The following is a 12,250-nucleotide window of genomic DNA, read 5'->3' as shown; positions in this document are numbered from 1 at the left end:
CTCAAGTGAACCCACATTTCCCACATGAATATGAGCAAATTATTCTTCACACTATTTTCAATTTCTACCTTCAACTGTTCATTAATTTAATTTTAATTGCTTCCCACTAAAAAGACCAATGGCCCTGTTCGTTCTCAAACTATTATTATGTAGGGCAAATTGAAGGTGAAACAAACGAGCAAATTGTCTAATTTGAGACATATCTGACATGCAAATTTATATTACAAATTCAAGATGTAAAATATTTTCATTATAAAAGCACAAATAATATTCAAATTCTGCCAGATGTGAAGAAAGAAGACTAGCATGGCATAAAAAGATTATGTCAAAATTATGTAACAAGTTATGCCTTTTGACTTTTAGAACAGTTAAATGTACTCTGATTAAATACAAAAACTGGGAACTAAAACTATGGTAATTATGTTGCACATGAAGACATATCCATATACATTCTAATGACAATGCATGTCTATTTGATAGCTGGATCCAAACATTCAAAGCTTAGCTATCAAGAACTGATATATTTCTAAGGCAGGGCTGTGAGATGGAGAATTACCTTCTGCTATAGTATCTGATGGGTTTTTCTCCATATTTTTCCCAATAATTCTCAGAACTTTGCCTATAAGGTTTGGAGCTCAGGCCCAATTGTTCAGATAAGCCAAGGAGAACCAAACCTTTGCTCATTTACAAGTTGTGGTGGCAGATTTGGTCTGCAAATGTCAGATGGAGAAGTTCAAATAAATGCTAATTAATAAATGTTTCCATTCTAGGTTTCCTAAATAAGATTACCTACATTTTCCAAATGTAACACTTGCTTAGTACTGGCCTTTGGAAAAAAAGTGAGTGAAGCTTAGAAAGTTAATGGAATCAAAGACACATGTGGGGGCTCATAATACTGTAAAATTGAAAGATTACAATCAATACATATAAACTTGTATTTTTCAGATGAGGAAACTGAGCCCTCCTTACCTAGGATGCACTGGTAGTAGGTGGCGGAACCAAGATGAAAAGCCGGGGCTTCAGACTCCTAATTCATTGTTCTTTTCACTCCATTAGCCAACCTACTTCTCCAGGATGGGGTCCCAGGTTCCTAAAACCTACCTCTGATAACTCAAAAAGAAAGTAATAAAGATGGGGGCAGGGCGAATTGCTTCCACATAAGGAAAAGGAAACCCATTTAAAAAGAGCAGATCATTTCATGTTTACTTCACTAAAAATGGTCTGCTACTTTGAGAGCAAGGAAGTAACTTCACTCCCAAATATTGTATTTTTTATGCCCATGAAACTATTCTGATCTTTTCCTACAATTTATTGTTCTCTGCTGTGTCCACAAAGTAATATGTATATATATATCAATAATTTTATATTTGAGGCAGAGAAAATAAAGCATATTGATGAAAAATTTGGTTTTGCAAATTCTTATACAGAAAGTATTTTAAAGTTTTATCACTCACTTGGTTCATTAATTAAACCAAACATCTATGAAATGCTGCTTAATAAATCCCTACTACCAAAAACCTAACATCCAACACATGGAACGCATGGAATTACCACCTAGTTTCACTTTTAATAGATGAGGATAGCTATTCTTATAAATACATATATGATTTTTTTTAACTTTATCAAAAAATTAAAACAAACAACAAACACATATCAAACAAAACAAAGCAAAGGATTAAGAAAAACAAATAACCTAAAACAACTACTTTGCTTCCAACATGTTCATACCATACCCCAAGAAAATTAATAAAATTATATATATATGATAAAAACATGACGGAGGTGGTAAATCACCCTCCAGTATAAAGTAAATGAATTCTGTATGAATGGAAGATACGCAGTGATTTTTGAAGCCAAATGATTTCTAGCACTTCCTTCTGCCTTCATCAGTGTATACTGTCATGGAGTTAAGCAGCAGCTGTTGCCAAAAGAGGCCTATTTCCTTCAAGTGCTGCTTCAAGGTACTGAACAAGAAGGTGTAAATACATCTGTCTTTTGCCATTTGCAGTTTGTGGTTCTATTGGCCTCCTGCATGTCTTTTAAGTGAGACAGATGGTCCCCGTCTTGTTTAAATGTTACATCGCACAGGCTTTCAGGAATATGTATTTCCAACAATAAGAGGGCAGATGTTAAATATGATAAGCACACATTTTGTCCCCTGAAGGTTTGTGTTGAGGCTTCCATCTTAATTTGTATATTGAAATATTAGATCCCAGGCAGTCCTTAGAAATCACAGCTCTACAGATTTTATGTCTTTATGCCAAATACCTAGTACATGGAACAAATAAAAGCTGATCTAACATAAGTAAGTATATAATTTTATTAGATAAATTATAAGGCATATTGGAAGTATTCACAGATTTTATGTCTAACATGTCTATGTTCTCTTTCTATTCATATCATATAACTTGTGTTAATTTTATTTTTAAAACACCAGGAAAAGAGTTTCATAGAAGTAAAATTAAAATGAGAATTTCCAAGAAAATGAAAAGAGAACTGGAAAATACAAATCCTATTTACCCAGACCCTGGTGACCAAAATGTGGCAATCAAGTTTCTCAGAAAATATAATAAAATTTAATGGAGATAATTAATGAAAATTAACTAACTGCAGTCTCAAGAATTGGTCAGAGAAAAATGTTAAAAAACAAAAACGAGATAAAGTCTTTAAAATCTAATAGGATGAAATGGTAAATTGCCTGGGATTTGCTTCAAAACTCAGCAAATATCAAAAATGGAAATTCAGGGAGTGTATTTTCTTCTCTCAAAACAAATACTACTTTTAACAAGGCATAAGACATATATTTTAATGAAATTACTAAATTTTAGAATAATAAAACCACAAATTTTATTCTGAAACTCTGTAATCAAATGTTTGGTGAGTTATAGTAACAACAACAACAAAAAAAGAGATAAGGAAAGTCACAACAGCAACTTCTGGGTATTATCAACAATCCTTTCCAAAAGTGTCATAGGGTATTAAGTTTTACATAACAGCAATAGTCAAGTATAAATTATGATCACTGTCATCAAAGAGTTTATTAACCACTGTAATATGTGTTAACATGAAGAGGAAAAACAATACAAGGTGGAGTAATTTGTAGGGCATTAAATCTCTGCATAAGTAGAAAATTCATTACAGACAATTATATGGAAAAAAACCTAATTAGTTTTAAGACCTCTTCTTTTGATATTCTTTTGATAATTGTATCTTGGTTATGTAAGAGAATGTCCTTGTCTCCAGGGATAAGGGGACATTATGTTTGTGATTTACTCTCAAACACTTAGAAAAAAAAATGTGTGTTGTTGTTGTGTGTGTATCTGCATGGAGACAGAGGGAAAGTATGAAAATGATAAAGCAAATATGTTTGTGTTAACATTTGGAAAATCTGGATATAAGAAATTCTTTCACTATCCTTGAAACTTTGTCTGTAAGTCTGAAATTATGTAAAAATAAAAAAATTTCAAACCAAGTACTCATCGTGGGACAAATATGAATTATTTCATTTAAGCACTTTAACACAGAACACACTAAAAAGAATTCAAATGCTTACACAAATAAAATGGTTTGAGAATTGAGTTAAAAAGCCTATTCTATAATATGATACATGTATCTTGCATTAATATTAATTTAATTATTAAAAGTAACTGTTTAACTGTCCATAATGAGGGAGTACAAAAAAGTGAGAATTGTAAGTTTTTTAAAAGAAAAGGCTGTGTACCTAATAAATTTTCTACCTGTTTAAAAAAAAAGAAAACAAGAGAAAAGGTATCTAATGAGGCTGACAGATACTCAATAGTTTCTCCCATCTTAGCATGAAATAGAGTGAGAGTAAGTTAGAGATTTTACTTCTTTATTATGGAATATTTTTTAAAATATACAAAAGTAGAAAACAATAATATAATGAACCTCTATGTTGCATCAACTAGATTTAACAATTTTTAACTGATGACCAATCATTTCATTTTTAGTTGCACATACCAACCCTCCCCTAATATTTTGAAATAAAACTCCAAATATTATATCATGAAACTTCAGTCACTATCTTAGAGATATATTTTGAGAAGCTAATTAGAAAAAGCAAGCTAATACTTTACATTATAAAAGCAGCACTGCTCTTGTGTTTTAAAAAAACACAACAACAAAACAAAATATGCCTTTATGTCCCCAGAAGCCTTTTCAACCTCCTTTTTATAATCCCCTCACTCTGAACATAAAATTAAGTCCCAGAGGATCAGTTCTGATTATTCTTTCACTTAGATTCTGGAAAAACAGGCAAAAATTCCTAATTACTTTGTAGAATTTTACAAAGCTGGGTTGAATCAAGAAGACAATTATGTACTAACTGACTTCTGTGAGTGAAAAATAATTTTTAAATTATGATTCAAGATTTAAGTCCCACTTTTATTTGATTCTACATCCCAAGAATTTAATGTCACACAAAGAAAATATGAGCTAACTGTAAATATAAGAATATATAAATATAAGGACATAATGTTTTCACAATTCACAGCTAGTCTTTATTTTATTTTAAAATAAAGAAACTAAAAGAGGATAGGGAGTCAAAATTCAATTGTATTGAATATATTAATAGCACTGAAATATATATTTGAATGTGATAAAAAGGGAAATTTTAGGTTGTATATATGTTACTAGAATAAAAATTAAAAAACAAGCATAAGACTGTTCAACACAGTAACCCTATTGTAAACAATGGATTATAGTTGATAGCACAATTAAAAAACGTTCTTTCATGAATTGTAACATATGTACTATGCTAATGCAAGGTGTTAATAGGGTGGTATATGGGAACTCTATTTCATATACGATTTTTCTGTAAACCTATAACTTCTCTAATAAATTAAAGTACATTTTTATTTTTTTAAATTAAATTTTAAACTACATTTCTACAGAACACAGTTAATAGGCTGTAATCAATTAACAGATGTACAGGCCAAATGATCTGTGCCAAAAAAAGGTCTAGGTTTGCCGTATTTTTTTCTTTTTTCCCCCTAAAAATGCCATAAACTCAATTTTAATTCTGTATAAAGAAATAAGATCACTTAATACAAAAATACCACTTCACCTAGGCAAAGAAGAGGGTTAATTTCTGTGTTACACTGAAAACTGAAGTTCATTGGCCTTGTCCCTGTGGTTGAGCATTTCTCCTCACAAAATTAACTTCTAAAGACTTTACTACCTAGTACAATATTAAAATATACTGATACAGTAACCAAGAAATTTAACCTACTCCCTTCATTGGAAAGACCCTCAAGATTATCTGAAGACAAGACAATTTTTTCCTTACCACATTAATACAGAATTCTAAGACAGTTGTTTCATTTCAAGTTAGGCTAAACTTGAGGATTGCTCAACGAGGAAAACAGGTCAGTTGTCTACAGACATAAATTTCATGGTTCAATCTGGATTTTCCAAGTTTCTTTGAGGATGTTAATGACTAATCTTTAGTAAAACCCAAATTTTAGGACTTTAGCTTTTAAACAGTACCCATAATATCACCATGTCCTGATACTGATGACAGATGATTGTATGTAAATTATTCCTAAAGTTTACAAAGTATTAAAAACAAGGTCATCACCCAAAGTTCTCTCCTTAGTATCTGTGTCAAACAACATTTGGGAATCATTATGAATCCAGATCATGTCCTCATGATCATGAAACTGCAGTTTTAGGCAAAGCCACAAGACAGCAAGTGTAAGACTGAGTAGATCGATCTGGTTTGTATTAGCCAATACTAGTTTTCACAACTTGTCGCTGCTTCTGTTTTTTCTATGGATATGTGTGTACGTGGTTGTGTGTGAGTATGTTTGTGCAATTTCTATACTTTGTACTTCATATGCTGCTATTAAGGCTCATGTGGGGTGGAAATGAAGAACATAATCAAAACCACACAAAGAAAAAGTATGTTTTATTTTTAGGCGCTGAACCATCTAACAGAGCTGTTAATAAAACATCAAGCTTGAGGCCTTACCCTGTTCGTTTGGTGATAGTCCCCAATGTCATTGGCTGCTTGATTTGTGCAAGAGGCATCACTACCATCAAGCTAGGGAAAGGAGAGAGCCGAGGGTTGCCAGGGTTGTTGTTGGTAAAATTGTTGTAGGAGTCTTGGCTGTTCAATTTCCCTACAAAGAGACAAATAAAATTAATTCCCACCAATGGAAGCTTCCCTGTCTCTGATAGGGTTTGTACTGACTTCATTAATCATTTAAGAAAGGTATCTAAGGCAGAATTGATCCCAAGTGAATTATAATTATATGGATGGGAAGAAACCAAAGAATTCTGGTAATACCAAGTATGACTTGATTATAGAGATTTTAGTCTTTGGAGAAGGGATGTGGAGGATATAGAGTTGGATAGACGTTAAATAGTTATACGAATAATTAATTTATAATTTAAATATAATTTGATAGCATTATGAAGAAATATAGCATCATAAGGGAAAATAAAATGGGAAGATCAAAAGTACGTGAGGAGGAGAATATTCCAGCCATGGCAGCCACAACCGAGGGCTCTGAAGGTAAAAGAAACACAAGATATAAGGAGGAGTATTCACAGAGCATAAGCGTAAGAGACATAGGTTGAGAATGACTGAAAAGTCACAGGCAAAAAACTGCTCCTTCTTTCTAACTCTCACTATTCCCCATTACAAAATTTAAAAACATAAATCAATACATTTTTACTTTATTTTATGCTAGACATTTATATAAAAAATAAAAAGGATAGTCAATATGGATCATTAATAATCTGGGCAAATAAACTGTGAAATAAAAGTTAATCTTAAAAGAGTTTATTTCTAGATCTTATTGTTAAGTTTTGAAAGCTCTTTACATATTCAGGATACAAGTCCTTTGTCAGATATACAATTTGCAAATATTTTCTATCAGCATACAGCTTTCTTTATACTCACCCACCAGATTTTTAAGGCACAAAAGATTTTTTAGATAAATGCCAATTTATCAATTTGTTTGGTGTAAGACTTAAGAACTATTTTCCTAACCAAAGTTCACAAAATATTTCTCCTATGATTTCTTCTAGAAATAAGGTTTACTATTTTATATTTAGGTTTGAGTAGTTTTTTTTTAGGAAAGTATGAGACGTGAGTAAAAAGATGGCTTTTTAAATATAATAACGATCATATACCCAAACAAGTGAAACAAAAATCCCTAAAGTTTAACTGAAGTCTACCACAACCTTACAAATATTGGTCTAGGAGTTTTTTCCTCTTGGTTTTTTTAACCAGTACTGTCAAAATATTACCTAAAATGTCTATTACTTCAACATTGTGATATCTGAAGCCTGAGGCAAGGAAGGACCCATGCTCACTTTCATGACAAATTTCTAAAGTTTTAGGTAATTGTGTTGAGCAGAAGCCTTATGCTAATTTTTATAGCTTGTTTAACATAAACAGAAATCATACAAAGCCACTCAAGGCAGGGAGACCAGAAATCAGAAGAGAACATATTATATTCTGGATTATAAGCACTCATTTGAACATTTATTATTTCTATATTATTTGTTGTCGCCATCTTGCAACATATATCCACAAAACGCAAATAAGCTACAAATCTCATAGACAGGAAAGTATGAAATATAAAAGCAGAAAAGGAAAGAAAGGAAACAACACAGGAGCCAGCCTTGTTATTATAGATCAAAGTGCTTTTCAGATACAAGCCACAGAGAATTAGAAAGTTTGGATTGCTTGTTTTTCTGAATTTCCATAATATTGTGAAATGCTGGCTTTATCCCCAATCAGAGGAAGTTCATAGTGATAATTAGGTTCCTAAATAACTTGTACATTCGAAAACAGACATTACACAAACCCTAGGCTAGATCCACATGGAACTAACTGAAGACAAAGTTTTAAATTTCAACCAGTGTAGCCCTAGATCAGTCACCTTTTCCAAGAAAGAGTAACAATATTAAAGTACCTCTGTAAGAGTAAGCAGACTGAAAAGCCATAACGGTTTTTCAAATGGACTACAGATAGAAAACGGATAGAGAAAAATTGTAATGAATTCCTTTTCTTTCAAAAGACAGTTGAAGCATTTTTTTTTTTGGCTCTTCTTGGATGAGCCATTCATTACATTCATTATTTCAAAAGAACTTGTCAATTAAAAAAAAAAAAAAAACAGCCAACTGGGATTTCGATAGGGATTGTGTTGAATCTATAGATCAATTTGGGGATTACTACATTCTTGAGAATATTAACACTTCTTACCCAAGAACATGGGGATGCCTTTCCCATTTGTTTAATTTCTTTCAATGCTGTTTTATAATGCTCAGTGTATAAGTTTTGTGCTTTTTTGGTTCAATTTATTCCTAGGTATTTTGTTCTTTTTGAAGAAATTTGCAAATGTAATTTGCAATGTTTTCTTAATCTCACTTTTGGATTGTTCATTGCTAGTGAATAAAAATACAATTGATTTTTCTATATTGACTTTATATGCTACAGCCTTGCTGAACTCAGTTCTTAGCTCTAATAGCTTCTTATGGCGTCCTTAGGATTTTCTATACACAAGATCATGTCAACCTCTAACACAGAAAGCTTTACTTCTTTTCCAATCTGGATTTTTTTAATTGCTAATTGTCCTGGCTAGTATAATACAAGAGGAAAGAGTAGACTATGATCCATTTTAAGTTACTCTTTGTACATGGAGTTAGGTACAGTTTGAGGCTCATTGTGTTCATTGTTTTGAATATAGATATCCAATTGTTCCATCATTTTTTTCATTAAAAAGATTATTCTTTTCCATTGAATTGCCTTTGCACCTTTGTCAAAAGTCAATTGACCAGCTGTTTTCCTCCCTGGCTGCCTGAGGGTCACCCACCATCAGGAAGTACATGACCAACTGACTACTTCAGCAGAAACAAATGACCATTGATGTCCTTCACCCGTATCTAAGACAGAAATTTAGGAAAGACTAGCCAAAATGTACAAGACCACAGCAAACGACTTTGCTGTATTTGGATTCAGAATGCATTTTGGTGATGGCAAGACAACTGGCTTTGGCATGATTTAAAATTCCTTGTATCATGAAATTAAAAAAAAAAAAAGGACTCAAATGCAGACTTGCAAGATATGGCTTGCATGAAAAGAAAAATACCTCAAGAAAACAGCAAAAGGAACATAAGAACATAATGAAGTAAAGTCAGGAGGACTTCAAAAGCTGATGTTGGTGCTGCAGAAAGTGAGTTAGAGATTGGACAACATAAGGAGTAACGATTCCTCAGTGACTTGTTTAGTAATTGTGCATATTTTTGACCAGAAGATTAATAAAACTATAAACATTTTGATTCAAAGAAAGTCAGCTGACCATATGTGTGTGGCGATACTTTTGGATTCTGTTCCACTGATCTACGCATCTGTCCTTTCACCAACATTGCATTTCTTGCTTGCCAAATGTCTAAGGTATTCATACACTTACAGAGAAATGTTAAAATAATTACTTCATTTAATATGCTATAAATGAGTCCAGTAATTATAATCCAACAATTTTTCCATGCAGAAAACATCTTATTGACCTAATCGTTCTTGACTTTTGACAAAAATTATCTACACCAATTAGATATTTAGCAATAAATGTGGTCCTTTATAAATAATAGACCCAATAAACACACACATATAAATATTTTACTGATTTGAATTGAGATAAATTATGTAGACAGTAAGAGAATTAAAAAAAAAAAGAGTTCTTAATCAATATCTTATTTCCAAAAGACATCGTGAAAAACATCAGAGATTGGTTAATGCACCAATGCAGTACAGAGGGAGAACTTTCAAGGAGAGTATCTAATGATAGTTTCAGAGGTAGCAGAAAGGCAAGATTCCCTTTTTAAAAAGTCATAAAAAGATGAAGATGCCTTCAGAATTAGGATAACAGCTTAAACAAATGCTACTTTTCCTTGGAAACAAATCTATCTTGTTACTCTACTCTATGGAATTATGAAGCAAAACTTTGATAAATGCCCCTTTAGCAAAATAAATGGAAAGATAGGAAATTCAAGCAAATAAAATAAATCTTTATCCCTATCTCCCCAATTTCCAATTCAAAATTCACTTAATGTTAATAGAACCTGCTGCAGGGATAACAAAATACAGCATTCACAATGTACACCAGACACTTTAGGCTGTTTAAGAAATTAGGCAATAATATCTACACCTATGGAACATAAACCTTGTAGGAAATATGAAGAAAGAGAGGAGTGAGGAATCCCACTGCAATGTGCTTGATAGTCATAGAGGAGCAACAGAAAATCTGCTTTATAGTTAAGCCATTCAAGGTGATTTATTTTTGCACTCAAGACCAATATAGACATCAATAGCCATAAGATTCACTGTTAGACAACTATGCTAATATTAATTTGAATATGCAACTGGACTGCACCATTAAATATATCAGTAGCTAATGAAATTCAAGGACTGTGTACATCATAGAAAGTTCACAGCTGGTAGACCAATATTTGTTGAGTGCCTTAGCCTATGATTACAACTGTATTCCTTGTCATTATGACACTTAACATCCTAATATATATGAAACAGGAATAATTATGGGCTAATTACCATACTAAAGATAAGTGGATGTGGGAACAATTAATTGGAGAAGGACTTGTGGAGCAAATGGGACTTGAGCTAGGCTTTGAAAGATGGGCAAAATGTGGATAAGAGTAGGAGAGAAGGAATATTCTAAGCATGAAAGTTAAGAAGAAGGGCACATCAGATGTGGCCCTCTCTCTCTCTAACTGAGCCATCTCGACAGCTGAACTCGCTGCCCTCCTCCCTACGTGGGACCCGACTCCCAGGGGTGTAAATCTCCCTGGCAATGCAGAATATGACTCCCGGGGATGAATGTGGACCCGGCATTGTGGGACTGAGAGTATCTTCTTGACCAAAAGGGGGATGCAAAATGAGACAAAATAGTTTCAGTGGCTGAGAGATTTCAAATGGAGTCGAGAGGTCACTCTGGTGGACATTCTTATGCATTATATAGATAACACCTCTTAGGTTTTAATGTATTGGAATAGCTAGAAGTAAATACCTGAAACTACCAAACTCCAACCCAGCAGTCTGGACTCCTGAAGACAATTATAGAATAATGTAGATTACAAGGGGTGACAGCGTGATTGTGAAGACTTTGTGGATCACACCCCCTTTACCTAGTGTATAGATGAGTAGAAAAATGGGGATAAAAACTAAAGGACAAATGGGGTGGGATGGGGGGATGATTTGGGTGTTCTTTTTTCACTTTTATTTTTTATTCTTGTTCTGGTTCTTTCTGATGTAAGGAAAATGCTCAGAGATAGATTGTGGTGATGAACGCATAACTATGTTATCATACTGTGGACAGTGGATTGTATACCATGGATGATTGTATGGTGTGTGAATTATTTCAATAAAACTGAATTTAATAAAAAAAAAAAGAAGAAGAAGGGCACAGAGGTGTAAAGGGATAGCATATATGTGAAAAGTAGTGAGGACTCTGTAACCAGAATAAAGGATGTATAATGGAAAGCAGTGAGAAGATAAAATGATTTCACAGTTTTGTTAAGACTTTCAATTGAGGCAGAGGAGAACTGTTTAGCAAGGGAACAATACAGATTTAGAGATCACTGAACCTTACAGATAGGATAAATGGTCTAGGAAAATGAAGTGATATATGAATGATGAATGAAGATGAAATGAATGAAGGTGAAATGAGGATACATGCTATAACATAAATGAACCTTTAAAACACTATGCTGAGTGAAATAAACAAGGCATATAATAAATACTGCATGATTCCACTTATATGAAATACCTAGAAATTGCAAATTCATAGAGACAGCAAGTAGATTAGAGGATATCAGGAGATGAGGGAAAGGGAAAGAAGTTGTTGCTTGGTGGGTACAGATAGTTTGTAAATTTTAGAAAATTTGAAATTATTAAAAAAAAAAATGAAGTGATTCCCTGACAAGCTCTAAATCTTTTAGTCATGTCATAAAAGCCTTCACTGGCTCACCAAGATAAAGGAGTGCTTCCTCAAATAGCACGCAAGTTACTTTAGATCCATCTCTCTCACTCTGCTATTGTATTCTCAAATAACACTCCTACCTTTGGTGTGGTGTAGCCTCTGTCTCAAACCAGACCAATTGAAAGAGTAAAGTTAAGTTGGGTAGATTTTATACTCATGAGGATAGGGGCAGTGTCTATCTCCTGTATTACTGGATGTCTATACCTGATATATGACAGGAA

The 12,250-nt window shown here is 33.0% G+C and overlaps 1 protein-coding gene across 6 annotated transcripts in view; it reads right to left on the bottom strand.

The window, feature by feature from the left end:
• Nucleotides 1-12,250, bottom strand: part of BCAS3 (BCAS3 microtubule associated cell migration factor) — a 799,405-nt gene that overhangs the window by 360,031 nt on the left and 427,124 nt on the right. For all 6 annotated transcript variants that reach the window (XM_037808130.1, XM_037808128.1, XM_037808132.1 and 3 more), the window contains exon 16: nt 5,993-6,143. In XM_037808130.1, coding sequence (XP_037664058.1) covers nt 5,993-6,143 — 151 coding nt within the window. The remainder of the gene's footprint in view (nt 1-5,992; nt 6,144-12,250) is intronic.

Source organism: Choloepus didactylus, chromosome 18, assembly GCF_015220235.1.
Source record: "Choloepus didactylus isolate mChoDid1 chromosome 18, mChoDid1.pri, whole genome shotgun sequence".
NCBI lineage: Eukaryota > Metazoa > Chordata > Mammalia > Pilosa > Megalonychidae > Choloepus > Choloepus didactylus.
This window is presented reverse-complemented; position numbering and strand designations above follow the sequence as displayed.